This window comes from Rhinatrema bivittatum, chromosome 9, assembly GCF_901001135.1.
Source record: "Rhinatrema bivittatum chromosome 9, aRhiBiv1.1, whole genome shotgun sequence".
Classification (NCBI taxonomy): domain Eukaryota; kingdom Metazoa; phylum Chordata; class Amphibia; order Gymnophiona; family Rhinatrematidae; genus Rhinatrema; species Rhinatrema bivittatum.
In genome coordinates this window covers 266,033,331-266,053,433 of record NC_042623.1, presented here as the reverse complement: position 1 = coordinate 266,053,433, position 20,103 = coordinate 266,033,331, and the positions used below count along the sequence as shown (strand labels likewise).

General features: G+C 43.6%; 1 protein-coding gene across 1 annotated transcript in view; it reads right to left on the bottom strand.

The window, feature by feature from the left end:
- The window catches only part of LOC115099529 (galactose-3-O-sulfotransferase 2-like), a 41,743-nt gene extending 23,554 nt beyond the window's left edge, over window positions 1-18,189 (bottom strand). The window contains exons 1-4 of the mRNA XM_029617220.1: window positions 18,151-18,189; window positions 17,802-17,891; window positions 10,332-10,442; window positions 2,529-2,994 (exon numbers count right to left, since the gene is read on the bottom strand). Of these exons, the coding sequence (XP_029473080.1) occupies window positions 2,529-2,994; window positions 10,332-10,442; window positions 17,802-17,833 (609 nt within the window). The 5' untranslated portion in view covers window positions 17,834-17,891; window positions 18,151-18,189. The remainder of the gene's footprint in view (window positions 1-2,528; window positions 2,995-10,331; window positions 10,443-17,801; window positions 17,892-18,150) is intronic.
- Window positions 18,190-20,103: the final 1,914 nt, after the last annotated feature.

The following is a 20,103-nucleotide window of genomic DNA, read 5'->3' as shown; positions in this document are numbered from 1 at the left end:
ACTGAGGCAGGGAGAGCAGGCCCTCGAGGAGAGAGTACCTGTTCCCTGAATGGCACCTGAAATAGAACAGTGGGCCCCCGATTAGTGGGTACCAAATTTAGTAGCAAACCCCGAAGGGCAGAGGTAGAGCTTCCTGCAGGCAGCAGGGAAGCGGCGGAGTAGCGCAGACAGGAACAGTTAGAGTCCTAGTTCGAGTCTTAGTTTGAGTCTTTGCCAACTCAATGAGCTAGCAATCTTGAGAAGTAGATATACCCGGATGGCATGACGTCAGATTGAGGGAAAGCCCTTGAGGTTCATGCCACTGGGCGTACTTTGATGTGGGTTGTGCATGCGCATGCACCCTAGCAGGTCAAGGAATTTGGAGTATGAGAGGTTTTCTGGTGGAGAAGAATGCTCCAGTAGATTAGGTAAGGAGTATGAGGGATTCCTTATAGACCTTTCCTCAGAATCAAAAGGTGAAGGGACATTAACCCATGACTCCAATGATGATGAAGGTAATCAGGTTAGGGTCCTCGATGGTCTCAGAATATTCTTAGGGCATGTTCTTTCCTCAGAGTGGCTAGATTTCTATGCAGAGAGGGATGGTTGGGGGCTTGCTCCCATTACCAGGACTGTGCTGGGAACTTTTGAGGCATGGAGGCACGATGGACGACTCCTTGAGGGAACAAATCTGTCATTCTGCACAAGAAAAGTTGAAATGTGTCGTCCTTGTCACTTGCTGCCAGCCAAGCAAAGGAAGTCTTCACCAATCAGCTACCTGGTATATGGACTACTGTATCCTCTTATCCAGAGTTGGAGAAGAGATGACTTCTTCTGTTACAAGAATGGGGTCATCTTTCTGCAAAGTTGCTTGTGAACTCCAAGAAGGAGGTCCCTCCTGAGTTTGCACTGAAAGTCACATAGAAACCAGAGGTACTATGGAGCATATTGGATCTAGAATCTACAAATGCAGACAATAATCAAGGAGGTGGGATAGAGATAAGGACATCAACATGGAGAAAAATACAATGGTTCACCTTCAAGTCCCCTCAAAAACTGTTCCAACCTGAAATGCAACAAGTGCACCAATAGGGCTGGGGACTGATGTTCTGGTTGTGCAGAGTGCAGTACACTGACAGCTCTGAAGGATAGAGAGGCAACAGTGCAAAGGCTGGATGAATCGACAAAATAGATGGCTGCTTCTGCTGAATCACCAAAGTCTATTGTATTGACAGTGCCAAGGGCCAGTGCCACAAAGGCACCAAGGTGCATAAACAGGGCTGATTCCGAGTGAAGCTTCGGAAGAGCTGACTGCATTCTTGGCTCTGATGCATATATTGAAGGGATCACAAACCTCTATTCACGACACTTTCATGTCTTGCTCAATCTCTGTACTGCGGCAGATTCAGGAACTGGTCCCATAGATGGGGAACTTTGCTCATGGGAGCTGGAGGAGGTCCCACTTTGGGCATAGAGGGAGCCTGAGCAGGTCCCATTCCCAGGGGAAGAATGTCCCTCAACTTTTCACTGAATTCTTCCATCTCCCTGGTCCTGTTCCTAAGGGAACTTTGTGACAATTACCCACAGTCATAGAAGTTAGCTGCAGGTATTTTTAACAAACATCTTACAGCCACACACAGAATCCTTGACGCCACTGGAGGTGACCTGCTTGGAGCCCAGCATCCTTTTTCATATATAATTTTGTAACACTGAGAAGTGCTGTTGAGGCAACTTGAGGCGAGTCTGAAGGTAAGAAAACCACAAAGTACCAAAAATAGATAGAAAGAGTACACATCTGTGCAGAAACAGACAAAAAAATAGACTGAGGGGCTCATAAGGCAGCAAGCGCATGGGAACTCCTGTGCATACTCAGTAGAATAAAAGCTCCATGAGTGCAGAGAGATGGGTCTATTTGGGCGCCATCAGATGACATCACCCACGTGTCATGGCTACTTCAGCCCTGCTCGTTGATGGAGAAACTGATTTACAGTTCAGATCCAGTAATTTAATAGCTTGAATACACTCATTGACATTATGGAGGTAATTTTGTAACAGCCCATATAAATTAGATAGAAAATGTTCTTAAATACATCTATACTATAAGTTTGAAAATTATCCCAAACTTCCCATGCATCATTACACTGCTATTATGTATGCAGACATTTTTGAGAAAATTTTATGTGCACACGTTTGAAAATTCAAGTAGGGCAAACTTATGTGCACACATGGCATACACACATCACTCTACACACATATTGGGCAGGAAATTTAAGAAAAGATAATTTCTGCACTTTGACCTGTTAAAATACCTTTGAAAATTGCCCTCCCTCTTTGTTATGTGCTTCTTTGATGTTGGGATTTACAGTATTTAACTCTTTTAGGTTAGTTGAGAATTTTTTACATTTTAACATTCAAAGACTACAAGTTTGAAAAGGTCTTTCTCTCTCTTCTTCTCTGCATTCTTTGCCTCTTACTTTCTCTCTTTCTACATCTCTCCTGTCTTTCATGTTCTCTCATCCCTTTCTCTATTTCTCCTGATGTTTTCTCACCTCTGACTGCCGGAACCTCATGTGGTGTAGCATGATGTTGAATTTATTCTTCTTATAAGGAGAGAAATCTTGTACGTATGAGGCATTGAAATAATGTGGATAATTTAAATGAATGCCTCTGTTTTTTGGGAAAGCGAACGTCAGGTTTCGGGCCTCACCAAAGCGGAAAAGGATGTTCATGACTGTGCTGCTGGCACACTTATGCATTTTAAGGAACACAATGTGAGTTTGGAGTTTGCAGTCAGGGTGGGTGGAGGAAGTAGAGAGGAATGACTTGTTCTGAATATCGCTGACCTCAGCTGAGCTTGCATCAGTGAGTTTTTCTTGTAATGCCTTTCTATACTTCTGCAGTTGTGCATTGGCAGGTTCTGAATTATCTTTGTTTGCCTTGGCTGCTCCTGTCCTGGTTAATCTTTGGATTAGGAGAGTATTAGTAATTGCATCATTCTTGGAAGAGTTGTTCATTCTGTTGAGAGAGAAGCATGGCCTCAAATTTTATATATATATATTTTTTAATTCTATGTTTCTTGAAATTTAATCATTTTACATGAAATAAAGGAAAAAGAATGAATCATAATGTGCATTCAAAAAAAGGAAAAAATAAAACAATGAAATGACATTATAATATCATAGTTAACTCCTCAAACTGGGGGGTGGGCATAGTAAACAAGCTAGAAATGGCCTCTGCTATTACTGGCATGGGATCTTCTTGGTGTTTGGGTAATTGCCAGGTTCTTGTGGCCTGGTTTGGCCTCTGTTGGAAACAGGATGCAGGGCTTGATGGACCCGTGGTCTGACCCAGCATGGCAATTTCTTATGTTCTTATGTAATTATCAAAAAGAAAAAAAAAAAAGCTTAACAAGAAGACTTACCAGGAAATGTACTTTATTCCAAGACCCCTAAAGCATCTCAGAAATAAATTTAAGTTGTGGCAGTTTTATCTAAGAGAAATGTATCAGCTGGGTCAGTAAAGACAAATTTATTCCCTTGATAATATAAGAACATTTGCACCAGAATTTTAGGGAGAACGAAGCACCCAAGTCCAACAGAAGAAACTGGAAGAGTGGTCGAAGATATGGCAGCTGAGATTCAATGCCAAGAAGTGCAAAGTCATGCATATGGGGAGTGGAAATCCGAATGAACTGTATTCGATGGGGGGGGAAAGGCTGATGTGCACGGAGTAGGAGAGGGACCTTGGGGTGATAGTGTCTAATGATATGAAGTCTGCGAAACAATGCGACAAGGCGATAGCAAAAGCCAGAAGAATGCTGGGCTGCATAGAGAGAGGAATATCGAGTAAGAAAAGGGAAGTGATTATTCCCTTGTACAGGTCCTTGGTGAGGCCTCACCTGGAGTACTGTGTTCAGTTCTGGAGACCGTATCTACAAAAAGACAAAGACAAGATGGAAGCGGTACAGAGAAGGGCGACCAGGAAGGTGGAGGATCTTCATCGGATGACGTACGAGGAGAGATTGAAGAATCTAAATATGTACACCCTGGAGGAAAGGAGGAGCAGAGGAGATATGATACAGACTTTCAGATACTTGAAAGGTTTTAATGATCCAAAGGCAACGACAAACCTTTACCATAAGAAAAAAATCAGCAGAACCAGGGGTCACGATTGAAGCTCCAGGGAGGAAGATTCAGAACCAATGTCAGGAAGTATTTCTTCACGGAGAGGGTGGTGGATGCCTGGAATGCCCTTCCGGAGGAAGTGGTGAAGACCAGAACTGTGAAGGACTTCAAAGGTGCGTGGGATAAACACTGTGGATCCATAAAGTCAAGAGGCCGCCAATGAAGAGTGGGTGACTCGCCAGAATGATGGCTACTGCCTGGAGACAATACCCTTAGTCAATAAACATACACATGGTTACTGTGACTCCAACATCACTCTAAGCTTCAACAGCAAGAGGAAATGTGGAAAAAAGGATTTGCACTCACAAAGCTGGGAGTAGCTGGCTTGTTACGGCGGTTACTACCCCAAACCAAATGTGCCTGATACTTCACTTTCGATGCACATCCAGCATAGCTCTCTGCTCCAACGTCAGGGGAAAAGAAAAACTGATACTTCACGCATACCCAGCATAGCTTCAACGGCAGGGGAGAAGAAAAAAGGATTCACACTCACAAAGCGGGGAGTAGCTGGCTTGTTACGGCGGTTACTACCCCAAACCAAATGTGCCTGATACTTCACTTTAGATGCATATCCAGCATAGCTCTCTGCTTCAACGGCAGGGGAGAAGAAAAACAACCAATAAGGGCTGTATAACATAGTCTGGGTTAAAACAAATAAGCATGGGTGTAGCTTGCTTATTGCGGCGGTTACTACCCCTACTACCCCCTAACTAATCAAGCTTGATATTTCACTTGGATGCAGCTCCATCACTGCTCTCTACATTAATGGTGGGGGAGGAAGGGAAATAGAACCAAGAGCTAAAAGAAACAGATAAGTATGAGAGAAAAAATGTGTGAAGCTTGCTGGGCAGACTGGATGGGCCGTTTGGTCTTCTTCTGCCGTCATTTCTATGTTTCTATGTTTCTATGTTTATACTGCGAAAGGGTTTTCCTTGCGTTTCTCTAGCAAAACTTGGGAAGGTTTGAATTTTCTGACCACAACATTTCTCATTTCTATCCTTGAAGTATTGTTTGAGGACCACATTTTATCTGAATCTAAAGCAAAAGTAATAACAAGAGTAGAAAATCTGCACATCTGACTTCTCGGCCATATCTAAATATGAAAGGGATAGTAATTAAGGGAATAATTTCCAGACTGTCCCTTTGCGACAGAGTCTGTAGGTACATTTTACCCATGGATTTTGTACCAAGACAACGAGAGAGATTGTTCATACTTTGTAAGTTGTCATGCACTTCCATTTTATATATGTGTTATTTTCTAATCCTGCCCAAAATATGCTGCCAGCAATGCCTTTTATAAATGCGGCTAAAAGTACATGTGCCGTAGAACAATATGTATACTTTTAGCTATATTGCGGGAAAGCAATTTTCAGACACCCAATGTATGCACATGTAGCCCCTGTTCCGGTGGTTGAACCTAGAAAGGAGAGGTGCATGGGGTCCAAGGGCCAACATTTTTGTTGATGTCTCTCTGTCCCACAGCCCCAGGGTGCCGGATTCTTATTGACAGTGGAAGGGGGGAAGGAATACTCCTCCAACGCTCAGGCTGTGGGGGTGATGCTCAATTTTTCTTCCATGGGAAGGTCGCTCTGCACTTTCAGTGAGAGGGATGTGAGTGCCAACAAAATATTCTGGACACGCGAACTGGGTGTCCATACAAAAATCTTTACTGTCACAATTCTTCACTGGCCAAGGATAGCTCTTTACATATCAGTTCTTGGCACAAACAACTTGTTATCACAGTTCTCCAACCTTTCTTTATCTGTGCATGTGTCTCTCCATAAATGGGCAAGAGAAGGAACTCACCCTGCAAGATATGGAAGAGCAAGGCTTCTCAGGTGGACAGGGGTATCAAAAAAAACCGGACAGACTCTCAGTCTCTAGTACCTCTGCTCCCCAGGGTGAAGACACTCTGTATGGGGGCCTTCAAGTCTAATAAAAAGATCTTACTCACATCTCTTTCTCCAGGTGACACACCGGAGCTTTCAGATCAAAGGTCCAGGGAGCAGGGAACACACAACTTCAGGGCAGAAAGAGTGACAGTAAAACTTCTTCTCAAAAGAGAGAACTCTCCTGCAGTGATTCACCACTGATCAAGCCACAGTTTGAGAGATGGAAAGCAGCCGACTTTTCTCCCATTCCTGGTCTTCCCAAGAAAAAAGAACTCCCCTTTAAGTCCTCTAATCCAGGCCAAGTATCAGGGATCTCACAGAAAAACTCTCAAAACAAGTCCAGAAATCCCTTCAGCAATCCTGGGACATCCTTACTGGACAGATTGTGTACCAGCAAGGCAATTGCCCATTTTTAATCAGTGTAGGTTCAGGGCCATTAGGCCCTGGTACATCAAAATAGGAAGAAAGTCATCAGTAGAATGAGATCTACTTAGTGTTTGGGTTCTTGCCAGGTACTTGTAGCCTGGATTGGCCACTGTTGGAAACAGGATGCTGGGATTGATGGACCCTTGGTTTGACCCAGCTTGGCAATTTCTTATGTTCTTATGTTCTCTGACTGCTAACTCAAAATGCCACACCTTGCAATGATGCAAGCTGCTTTTATATCAGGGGTCCCCACATACACACAAATCGCTTTGAAAATTGTCTGCAGGCTGTATAGGAGAATAGGCAGTATTGTAGCCATTACTTACAAGTAATTGCAAGTAATAATACAAGCTACTAATGACCTGTTGATGGATTAACAGAATTCTTAGTACACCATAGAACTAATACAATGAGGAGATGGAGGTCCAAAAATTTGGACCGCATTATAAGAATCTGTATTATATCAAAAGAATAATCCGCTGCCACTTTACCAGACAAGCATGGACTTATTTGGCTAAGTGGCACTGAGTATGTATGAAATTCTAAATTGGGAGCCAACCTTTGACCGTGTTATAAGTGATTTCATGTTATATCGAACCGCATTATAACAGGTCTACAGTGTACCTAATATTGCATTCGTTTTTATGATGATTTATTGGAATAGCATTCTAATTTGTGTATACCTTTAGAAATGTTCACTCACATGAGTGAAACACTTGAATGTACAACAAAGTGGATTGCTGACCTTCTGCTTTATTTCAAAAGAACTGAAGCATTGATGGCTGGATAATAAGAGTCATTTTCAAGCCACTTGGTAAATAAGTGGAAATGTGTTTTTAGAAACCCACCCATGTGATATGTGTGTAGGGCCTGTATGCACGTACATTTACCAGCAGTCCGCAGAAGTGTTTCTAGGGGTAGGGTTGGAGAGGTGTTTGCACTTCCATGCATATGTTTGCATTTTGAAAAGTACGCATGTATTTTTCCTTGAAAAAATGGTGAGGTTGATATTTGTTCATTACATTTTTGGAGATAGCTATACATGCGTACCTTTTCCCTTAGAAAACTGGTAATAAGTTTGCGGGTACATTATTTTAAATCTGTGGGGACAGTTAACTTGAGATTGTATTGCTTTGGGTGTAGATATTGCTGCTCTCTGAGGTTATAAGCATCCCCTTCATTGAAGAGTGATAAGTTTTGTATTGATGTTATGTTTGTGAATTTGCATAACTGGGAATGCTCCAGGAATTTGCTGAAACTACCAGGACTCTGGGAAAACAGTGAAATTTTCCAGATGTCAGTGTAGGAAGGAGTGGGAAGGGAGCATTTCACCATACCTGAAAAACCTTTGATTTCCAGGCACCCTGAGATTGCTGCGGATTAATGAGGATGGGGGGAGGGGGGGCACCGGTAGCAGCACGCCATAACATTTCTCAGCTACACATGCACTAATACACTCACATGTTCACTCTCATAATCTTTCACACACACATACACACACTCACTCTCATACCTCTCATTCACACTCACTCAGTTCTCCCCCTCTTTCACACACACACACACCTCAGGAACAGGAAACCAAACACCCTCCACTGCCAAACACTTTATGAAATGGCAAACAAACAAAAGAAAAAGATACCTATACCTTGCCATACCATACCATACCAGCACTAAATCTCAGGACTCAAACAGCAGCAAGCTTACCTATGAAATGGCAGCAAAGCAAATATTATAGCAGGCCCTAGAGCATTAAATACACCACCTATTGGGGTAACAGAACAAGCCGTACTTCTAGAAGTCCCTAAATGCTAACAGAAATACTGCATCTCAGTCACATACGCAGAACACAGATCGATCCTTACCTAATACAGGATAAGGGACTGCAAATTAGAAACAGAAACATGCAAACAAAACTGAAATGGAAAGCCCAAGAAACCGGACTCCAAACAGTGGAATACTGACGAGCAAGCAAATACTAATATATATTGCACATTCTCAAAGATAACATATACCTATCACTGAAAAATCAAAATAATGTTTTTTTTAATTTAGTTGTCTGATATTATTTTTCTAATTGGTTGGTCCTGGTCTCTTTTTTTTTTTTATGTTCCCCTTCTCATTCTTCTCCTAATTCCTTTTTTATGGTTTCTTTGTTTTCTTTGTTTCTTCTCTCTCCTCTTGACTTCTTCCCTTCCTTTCTAAAACATACAAATAGGTTTTTTCACACGCTGTCTCTCTCTCACTCACACACACACACACAGGCTCCAGCTTGCACATGCTATCTTTCTCTCTCATATACACATACAGGCTGTTACCCTCAAATGCTCTCTGGCTCTCACACACAAGCATTCTCTCTCACACACACACACACAGGCTCTAGCTTGCACATGCTATCTTTCTCTCTCATATACACATACAGGCTGTTACCCTCAAATGCTCTCTGGCTCTCACACACAAGCATTCTCTCTCACACACACACACACACAGGCTCTAGCTTGCACATGCTATCTTTCTCTCTCATATACACATACAGGCTGTTACCCTCAAATGCTCTCTGGCTCTCACACACAAGCATTCTCTCTCATACACACACACACTCAATCTGGGCCCTGACCTCCTCCTCGCCTCTAGGCCTCCTCCTTGGGTCGCTATGGGATGAGATCTGCAGCGGCCCTACTGCTGAGCATCCTCTTATCAGGCTGCCACGGGATGGAGTCCGATGTCAGCCCTGATCATCTTGGGGAGCCATAGGTTAGAATCTGCGGCAGCCCTGCTACATGGTAGCTTCTCTGACCACTGCCCACCCGATGGCTACACAAACAGTTGCCACCTTTTTTCAGCGCAGGTCTGACGCTCCTACTCCTTCCTGCCTGTGCGGCTCCTGCAGTCTTCTTTCAGGAAGGAGCACCCAGAGGATTTTGGATATTGGCCTGAGATCTATCAATTCCTCCAGAATTCTGGCATTTCCAGGCCAAATCCGGAGAGTTCCCAGGTATGCATGTCACCCTACGTGGATCCTGAAAGCTGTGCCATCGACACATGTAGGTCAGGAGGAGGCAGTGGTATCAGAGGAGCAGCTGAACAGATGGGGGGGTTGGGCCTCTGGCAGGAAGATGGAATGTGCTGGGGTCGGGGAAGTGTGTGAGCAGAGGCAGACTTCTGAAATAGGCAGAATAGGCTGCCCTGCCACCAGAAGTATACATCAGCAGCCATCGTTGTGTGGCTGTATCATTACACAGGGATGGCCAGCTGATGTATCATCACAAAGACCTCTCCAGGTTACAATGTCACAGGGGGATACTTCCTGCCATCCCACCCTCTCCCGCCTGCAACATCTGAGTGGGAGAGCTGACTGTCTTAAATCCACCACCATACGTGAGAGACAGACTGAGAGACAATATGTGTGTGTCTATGTGCATGAGGCAGAGACAGAGTGTGTCCGGTGGTGGTTGGAGGGGAGAAAGACAATTCATGCATCCACCCCTGGCTGCTGCTAATCCCTGAAAACATGGATCAGGTAAGAGAGAGAGAGACATTTGTGGATGCACCTCATCTTCCTCTAGTCTAACCAAATCCAATCTGAGTTGAGAGGTGGGAAGGAGTTTGTTTGCATCCATCCCCCTCTCCTCCAGTCCTCTTGACCAAACACCACCATTCGTAGGTGCAGGAGGGAGGGCTGGAGTATGTGTGTCCTGCTAACCCTGCTCATTGATACCAACCTGAGTCTTTGGGGAAAGGGACTGAGAAATTGTGTGTGTATCCCACTCACCTCTGCTAATCCACACCAATCTTTGGGTGACCAGAATGCTTATGTTCCCAGGTATATTATTTACATTTAAACATGTCCTACCCGTTTTGCTGGAGGATTCCATTGATTTGTAGCGTGTAAGTGACAATCCCGATGATAATGAGGAAACTCCAGAGCTGTAACCCCTGACTATGGAGCATCTTCAACAGCTTCCTACAGAGAAACAGAAAAGGACTTCTTGACCCTCATCCATGCCAGCATTAGGGTAAGAGGCAAGAGCTGCCAGATAGCCTGATAAGTCAGTACTTATGGCCTGTCCGGGATGCCTTCCCTTCTTTCCAGAGTTAAAATATGCAATGGACCTGTGCCAAACGCACATTTTATTCTTAAACGTGCTTTTTTTCAAAACTCCCAATAGCTTACGTCATAGGGGGTTTAAAAATGTTAAAAATGTATACTAAAATCCAGCACACAGTTTCTGAAACCCTAAATTACTGCATCGGCCTGATAGTGTCTGATAGCAAAACTATTGACTAAGGTCTCCCTCCTGGTCGGTGCACATGAACTTCAACATACTGCTCGATTGTTCCCTAAGAGGATAACTTTAACACATGTGTGTTCCTATACATGTGCATATCTGGATGCGTGAAAATCTACTCCTGTATTTTGGCAACCTGTGCGGATATGATATACACAGGTTATAAAATGTGCATCAATCCACTCTGCAACACGTGCATGCATGAAAAATAATGAGCACATATATATTGCACTTATTCAGATAAATTCCAATTTATCCAGCCTAGAAGTGGCAAAATTGCTGCTTTGCCAGATAAGTCTAAAAAGTAAAAACCTCTAATTATCTGGCTAATTGGGAGATGCAAGTGCTCTAACACATGTTAATTTGCGATAGTGTGCAATATACAGCATATTTTGCATTTCCCCACCCAGGTTCCCTCCCCTATTATAATTACCCTTCTTCACATGCAATTTGCATGCATGAATAATACAAATGCACACAAATAATGAAAATGCACACAAAGAAGATCATTACTATGCAATCTTATACAAATATTTGATCATGACTGCTCAAGAAGTTTGTCAGCCATAATTACAAACCTACACCACTTTGAAAAGTGATAAATGTGAGGCAGGAGGCCTGGGACCCTAACCCAGATCCCACTTCACATTTAAAGTGCCAGCCAACCCCCCAAAATACAGTGGCTTGATATTTTATTTATTTCTGTCGTTCCATGTGAGAATCTCTAGTTCCTAACAGTGCACAGGTTTAACACTCATAAATAAACGATGGAAAACAGAGGTAGGCAGTAAACTAGGTAAACATTTAGAGACAAAGAGTGAGTTTCAAGGACTGATACATTAAGGGAAGCAGAACTAGGTTGAAGGGGGCATTGTTCAGCAACTACTAGGAAATCTGACTCATGGCGAACTGGAGGTTTCACTCAGACAGCAGGCATTTTTGAACAGCCAAATTTTCAACTTGCTCTTACATTTTTTAGTGTCTGTTATTGTTCGTAGGTCCTCTGGCATGACGTTCCAAAGTTTCGGGCCAGCGACTGATATCGCTCTTTCTCTTGTTTGCGTTAGATGAGAACTTATACATGTCTTTAATAAGGATTTAATAAGGGCTTTAATAAGGACTTGGCTTTTCAAGCAAGCCTTCCCCCAAACCACATAATAGTTTTTTCCCCTCCCCGCCCCTTTCCATCCCTCCACGTATTTTGCTCCTGCTGAAATATTGTTCTTATTTTAAGTGCTCCCTCCAAACACTGTCCATAATTGTATTAACTTGTATATAGTTATTTTTTACAACAATCTAACATCTGCTCTTGTTGCCTGTTGCGAAGTTGCTCTCTCCTTCTTCACTTGCTTTAGTTACTTGTACCCCATCCCCCCTCCCTGTTCATTGTAATTTCCATTCTTTGAGTTCGCTGTAAACCGATATGATGTCCCCGAATATCGGTACAGAAGACTTTCTAAATAAATAAATAAAATGTCTTAATGTCGGGATTTCAGGGAGGCCCTTGTTTTGTGATCTGAGAATTCGTAGAGGAATATGTTGTTTAAATGTTAATCCCATCATTGTTCATTGTTCGGATGAATATTATTGAATATTGTTGTAAGTACTTTGTAGAATATTCTTGATTGTACAGGGAGCCAATGCAGAGCAATCAGAGCTGGGGTGATATGGTTGTATTTCTTTGTTCCAAACAATAGTCTAGCTGCAGCATTTTGCAGTAGTTTTAAGTGATTAGTCAGTAATCCCAGAAGTAGAGAGTTATAGTAATCAAGGTTTGAGAATATTAGAGACTGCAGAACCGCTCTGAAATCTGCAGTGTTTAGTAGAGGTTTCAATTTGCTCAGTATTCTTAACTTGTAGAAACCAGATTTGTTCAGTTTGCCAATGTGGGCTTTCATCATTAGGTTTTCATCAATTTGAATTCCTAGATCTTTCTCTTGAGTTGCTGGAATTAACTGGCAATTTCTGAGATCTAAACCAGGTAGAATATTTTTTAGTGGGTTTCGGCTCAGCCAAATTAATTGTTTTATTGGGGTTCATTGACAGTTTCATTTGTGCAAGTTTTTCTTTTATTGTGACCATATATTCAGTGATAAGTGATGCTGTTTTTTTTCAAATTATTTTGTTAGTGGGATATAGAATTGTAGACCATCAGCATATAGAAAGAAGTTTATTTCTAGGTCTGTTAGTCGTTTGCACAAGGGCAGCATGTAGATATTAAATAGAGATGCAGATAGTGCAGATCCTTGCAGAATGCCTGTTGAGCATTGAAATGTGTCGGATAAGTGTTTGTTGAATTTTAATTGGAAAGATCTGTTTGCAAGGAATGAGGTGAACCATTTAAGTACATTTCCTTCGAGCCCTATGTTTCTCAGCTGTCGGCAAAGTTGATTATGGTCTACAGCAGCGTTTCTCAACCGATGTGTTGCGAAACACCAGTGTGTCACCAAGCACCGGCAGGTGGGTGGCATGCTCCTGGTCTCTCCCGCTGCTCTTCCTTCCCTGCTGCCATTGCCGCCGGGCTATCAGCACGTTCAAGCCCAATGGGAATGGCAGCAATGTTAGAGGAAGCTGTGGCACCCGCGGCTGACCTTTTCTTCTTCCTGCGCCTGCCCTGGAACAGGACGGGATAGGCAGTGCAGTGCATGGGAAGGAGAAGAAGCCGTGCCACGTGGAAAAGTAGTGGCGGCAGCAGTATCGGCCTCCAAGCAGTAGTGTGGCTCGGAGCAATCAAAGCAGCCGGCAATCGGCAAAGGAGACAGCAGTATAAGCCTCCCGCAGCCGATGGGATTCTTCTTTCTTGGCCTGCAGGGGCTGGAGGAGGCTGCTGCAGCTACCATTTGTGCTGGGGGGGGGGGGGGGGGGGGGGGAGGAAGTGAGTGAGTGAGAGAGAAGACAGCCAGCCTGTAAGTGAGAGAATGTGTGTGTGATTAAGAGCATGTGTGTGATTGAGAGAAACTGGTCAGAGAAGGTGATGTGTGTATATGTGAGAGACAAAAAAAGTGACTGGTCAGGGAGATGAATGGAGTGTGTGTGAGAGTGAGAGATTGGTCAGGGAGGTGACTGATGTGTGTGTGTGTGAGAGAGAGAAAAAAAGCTTGGAAGTGAGAAATCTGGGTATGTGAGAAAGCATGGGAGTAAGAAGCCTGGTATTGTGGGGGTGGGTGTGAAAGAAAAAATGGGACTGAGAAGCCTGTATATGTGAGAGAGAGCATGGGAGTGGGAAGCTTGTGTTTGTGTACATGCATGTGAGAGAGACTGGTTGGTAAGGTGACGGATGTGTGAGAGAGAGAGACTGGGGTGTGTGTATGTGAAAGAAAGTGGGAGTAAGAAACCTGGGTGTGTGGGTGTGTGTGAGAGACAGTATGGGAGTGAGAAGCCCATATATGTAAGATAGAACACGGGAGTGGGAAGCCTGTGTGTGTATATGGCATGAGAGAAACTGTTCAGGAAGGTGACTGGTGTGTGTGTCAAAGACTGGTTGGGAGATGATTGGTGTGTGAGAGACAGAAACTGGTCATGGGGATGTGACTGGTATGGTCTGTGTATGAGAGACAGAAAAGACTGGTCATTGGCCCTAAGGAAGAGGACCATGAGTATAGAGCTTAGCCACTACTGCTTTTGGTGTGTGCTATGACCTGCATAGAAGAGGACAGGAGTAGGAGAGCTGCTGGAGGGGGTAAGTAAAGGTGGCTTTTTAAGTTTATTTTTCTTGATTGACTGCCATTTTAATTATTTAATATTATGTGATGTCTGCTTTTTTGAAATATTTTATTGGTATCTGGAGAATTTTTAATAGTTTTTATGAGTTTTTAATTGCTGGATGTTATTCTGTTCATAGCTGTTTTGAAACATTTATTCTGCTTATTAGTATAGCTTTATTTCTGTGTGGGGATCTATAGCTGCTTGCTAGTTCTGTTTTCTTAATAGGAGGTGCATTGGTGTTTAGGGCCTGATTTAATATCTGTAGTGTTGCATTTTCATAGATAGGGTTGTTACTGGTTGAGTACATTCCATAATACAGGTGTAACTGTGTGCGGATTAGTTTATGTGCATTACTACAGATCCTGGGAGTATGTTAGGTCGGTTCTGTGTCTGTTACCGAGATGAAATATTTTACTAGCATGTGAGTTTTATCAGTCTTATTTGTTGTGTTTTCTCAAGAGGACGTGCATTGGTGGTAAACTGCTGTCTTTTCATAAGTAGGGCTATTGAGCCTGGTAGTAGGAGTTTGAGTTGCTGTTACTGAGATGACACCAGAACCAAAATATCTTTTTTGTAGGGTGAGTTGTATGGGGAATGTCATAATTCTGCTTTACATCCATTATTGTGGGTTGGGGGGGGGGGGGGGAGGGGGTTCCCGTGGATGCAAACTATACTTTTACATCTAGCCCCGTGACGATCATTGGTTCAGTGTGTCATGCATGTGGGAACCATCTGTCAGGTGTGTCCCGACAGAAAAAAGGTTGAGAACCACTGGTCTATATTATCAAAGGGGGCGTAACTGGGAGGAGTTTAGTTTGCCAGTCAAGTTAACCGGCTAACTTCGATATTCAAAGTTAGCCAGCTAAGTTATAGGGAGATTTATCAAGCTGTGATAGGGCCTTTGCCCTTACCACTTGGAAAATGGCACCACTTGGTGGGGCAAAGGCAGGTCGGTGCCATTTTGGAAAATGGTGTTGACCAGGACTGGGGCTAGAGGAGCACTGGTCCCTCCTACTGGCCACCAATTATTATTTTAAAAGTAAGGAGTGTTGGGGGGTGCAGGGTCACAGTCACTAGCCCACCAGGTAACTTTGGGGGGGCTATTGTCTTGTTCTTTGTATGGAAGTGGGGGGGGGGGGATGGGAGGCAGCTCAGGGTGGAGGGGCAACTAATGGACCCAGGCATTTGCTTGATTGGGGAGGGTTTAGGTGAGGGTGGTGGTTCATTGCCGCACGGTGGATATTTTCTATTTTTACACTTTCTTTGTGGGGCTGCCTCATATGTTGGCCCCAAGTTGGGCAGGGGTCGAGTTAGATTAGGGATGATATTGGGCCTCTCCTGTGATAAAATATTGCGGCTTTGTGAATCTAGGCCTGAACCAGCTAAGTCTGGTAGGGCCAAAGAGGTGACCTAAGGTTAGCCGAGTATCGTTAGCCAGCTGTATTAACCTTTTAGGTACCAACGTTCCACAAGTGGAACATTTTTTCATATACTTTTAATGACTTGCAAACTTTTTTATACCATATTTATACCATATTTGGGTCTAGTTAACTAAGATATGTAAAAAGGGGCATCAGGAAATAACTCCTTCAATGAGCAGGATCTAAAACGTTAATAGTAGGACTGCACTATTGAAAATACTTCCAAAGGCAGATGGGTAAGTTGATCTGGATAACTTTGCTATCTGGAAGGTGACTGAATATGAACCTCATCATTTCCCTGGCAGCAAACAAATCTACTACCCAGTAGAGGCATGGGATAACCTGCAGCGAAGCAGCAGTTATTAAATTAGCAGAATAAAAATAAATACATTAAAAAATAAACAAATAAAGCTTGCTGGGCAGACTGAATAAATCACTTGAGTCTTTTTCTGCCGCAATTTGGCATTTACTGTGTTACTATATATACTGTAAGAGACCACAAAAACGATGCACAAAAATATTTGAGGGATATAATTACCATGAACAAGATATCACCTCAGATGAATCATGTATTAGAGATGTGAATCGTGTCCTCGATCGTCTTAATGATCGATTTCGGCTGGGAGGGGGAGGGAATCGTATTGTTGCCGTTTGGGGGGGTAAAATATCGTGAAAAATCGTGAAAAATCGTAAAATCGAAAAAACGTAAAATCGCAAAACCGGCACATTAAAACCCCCTAAAACCCACCCCCGACCCTTTAAATTAAATCCCCCACCCTCCCGAACCCCCCCCCAAATGACAAATAACCTGCGGGTCCAGCGGCGGACCGGAACGGCAGCGGTCCGGAACGGGCTCCTGCTACTGAATCTTGTTGTCTTCGGCCGGCGCCATTTTCCAAAATGGCGCCGAAAAATGGCGGCGGCCATAGACGAACACGATTGGACGGCAGGAGGTCCTTCCGGACCCCCGCTGGACTTTTGGCAAGTCTTGTGGGGGTCAGGAGGCCCCCTCCAAGCTGGCCAAAAGTTCCTGGAGGTCCAGCGGGGGGTCAGGGAGGGATTTCCCGCCGCGAATCGTTTTCGTACGGAAAATGGCGCCGGCCATACGCGTATGGCCGGCGCCATTTTCCGTATGGAAAATGGCGCCGGCAGGAGATCGACTGCAGGAGGTCGTTCAGCGAGGCGCCGGAACCCTCGCTGAACGACCTCCTGCAGTCGATCTCCTGCCGGCGCCATTTTCCGTACGAAAACGATTCGCGGCGGGAAATCGCTCCCTGACCCCCGCTGGACCTCCAGGAACTTTTGGCCAGCTTGGGGGGGGCCTCCTGACCCCCACAAGACTTGCCAAAAGTCCAGCGGGGGTCCGGAAGGACCTCCTGCCGTCCAATCGTGTTCGTCTATGGCCGCCGCCATTTTTCGGCGCCATTTTGGAAAATGGCGCCGGCTGAAGACAACAAGATTCAGTAGCAGGAGCCGTCCGGACCGCTGCCGTTCCGGACCGCCGCTGGACCCGCAGGTTATTTAAGTCATTTGGGGGGGGGGTTCGGGAGGGTGGGGGATTTAATTTAAAGGGTCAGGGGGTGGGTTTTAGGGGGTTTTAGTGTGCCGGCTCACGATTCTAACGATTTATAACGATAAATCGTTAGAATCTCTATTGTATTGTGTTCCATAACGGTTTAAGACGATATTAAAATTATCGGACGATAATTTTAATCGTCCTAAAACGATTCACATCCCTATCATGTATTATTTTCTAAGCGTCTTCAAAATACGAGAGTATCTCTGAACAATTAATAGGTTCTAAATTAATAGGTTCAAAATCTCTCAATCTCTCTCAAGATTTAGAACCTATTAATTGTTCAGAGATACTCTCGTTTTTTGAAGATGTTTATATACTGTGGCACTTACCTGATGATTTTTAATCTCATTCTTCTACACATGTTGGGGTGCAGTGCCAGGGATACTTCTAGCCCAAGAGCAGAATCTTCTTCCAGATAGCTTAAAAGGAAAGTTCAAAAAGTTAAACCTCAGAGAGAAAATCTATTATACACTTTCTTTTTCTCTGTATCATAGTAAGCCTCCAGCAATTTTGGACAAGATGCTGTGTGGAGTTTTTCACTCTATCCCTCTGACTCTGATGTCTCCATGGAAAAGAGCACAGGGAAATCATTTTCCTCCTCTGCTGTTTGTTCATTCCTGAATCTCTTGTGAGGTCTCATCTCTCCTCTCCAGTAGTTAATGCATCTGGACCCCTCACCTTGTTCCTTCTCAGGAATTCTGTCTGAGCTCTACCTGTTGCTTCTGCTCAGGCTTTTCTAGGTTGGGGAGGAATAGAATCCCAACCCCCACCTCTTCCTGAGCTCCTCCAATAGCTTCTCTTTTTTTTTTCTGCCAGAATTTGTCACTCTCTTGTTTGTGTGACAGTTTGGAGCCTGAGAGAAAATACGCCCTTTCCTACTGGAATCTGCACAAAGTTTTATTTGTGAATAACCAGTTTATCCAGCTATACATAAAGTGCAGCCTTTGTACCTTCAGGTAATCTTTAAGGTGCTTTCTCTCTGGAGGTCTCGAAGTCCAGGTTCCTCTCCCTCTTGTTTCCCAGCCATCTGGTTGCTGAGAACAATTCCCAAATTTTCAGCAACCCCTTAGTAATCCTGGGGTCAATTAATTTCCTCAGCAGCAGTGCCCTTCCTCCACCAGCCAGTTTCATAAATAGGCAATTTTAGTCTTGTCTGCTCTTCTCCACAATTTCCAGGCTCAAGGTTAAGTCACTATCCCTGCCAAGCCCCAGATCCAAGGCCCACCGCAGCCTTTTTATCCCTTACACTGTGTCTCTGAGAATATATCATCTGTTGCAGCTGCTGTTCCCTCTGGTGTCTCTAGTACATGCTGTCATACATCTCCTCCCTTTTCAAGACAATGTTTATACACTTGGCATGAGCCACCTTCCTTCCTTCCTACCCATGAAAGGAAATTTGTATTTAGATGTTTTTTCCTGGGCTTGTGGAAGATGGTGAATTGATATGGACTGGAAGACCAATTCTCACCTTATGATTCTCCCGTTCAAATATTCATCTGTTATAGCCATTTGATTGGGGCCTATTTGGTCTTTAGGATAAAGACGCTCCAGTACATATGTAAAAGTGTCCCCAAATTGTCCCTTATTTGTATGCTTCAGTGTTTCCATAGATATTGCATGTAATGAGAAGGTACAGTAGGAATGGTAGAGAAGTTCTGTCATACTGCACTGTAAGGTGTCATGAGTTTAACAAAACTCCTAAGCCCTCGTTGTTCATGGTTCTTCAGGATATCTCTCTGGCTAAGACTGCTGCTGGAAGCTGATTTGTCCAAAAGGAGAGGACTTCCAGTCCTGCCTCTTGTCCTTAAGAGAGTGGCTGGGGCCCAAGGTTGAGGTACCCCGGCCTCTAGGACTACAGAAGCTCTGTTGAGGGATCCGAGGAAGGATTTCCAAGTTTCCTGATGATCTATGTCAGAGGGATTTCATCAGAGGCTGAAGGAAAGAGGATTCTTGAGTATGTGCTGAGGAACCAAAGCAGAGTCCTGCAAGGGAGTTGCTTTCAGATTTATTATCTGTCCAAGAGCAGATTTCTTCAATAGTGTGCAGAGGATTTACCTGGGTGAGAGTCAAAGGAAAGATTACTTTACAGGAAAAGGTCCCAAGAGTGGTTGGTTGGAAAATAGAATCAGAGACTCAATCTGGAGGGCATGCTGACTGCAGGACCTTCATCTGCTGATGGTAAGTTGGGCCTACTGGGAAAGTACGCCTACAAACTTTCAAAAATAAATCTTAAAGGGTTAAACAATTACTGGCTGTGTTTATTGTGGGTTAGTTTTAAATGCTAGTAGGAATTGTGTGTGTTTAGAAATTGGACTTTGGGTTATTTTCTGAAGTTAGAATTTGCTTTTAAGTATTAAAATTATGAGTTTGCAAAGGTTACTTACTTGATCTGAAAAGATGAGAGCTGGTCAACTAGTCACTAGTATTAGTCTTGTTGCTGGTCTTTCACAAACTAACAAGAGTCACCTAATTAGCAATTTAAAAAACTTAGATTTTAAAAGACATCAAATAATTTAAAATTCCTTAAATTGAGAGACATACCTACTCCATAATCAGCTTTAAAACTTTAGCAACTTAATAAAATGAAGATGCAGAGAGAAGTCCAGCAACAAGTTGGGGGCAATCCAGTCT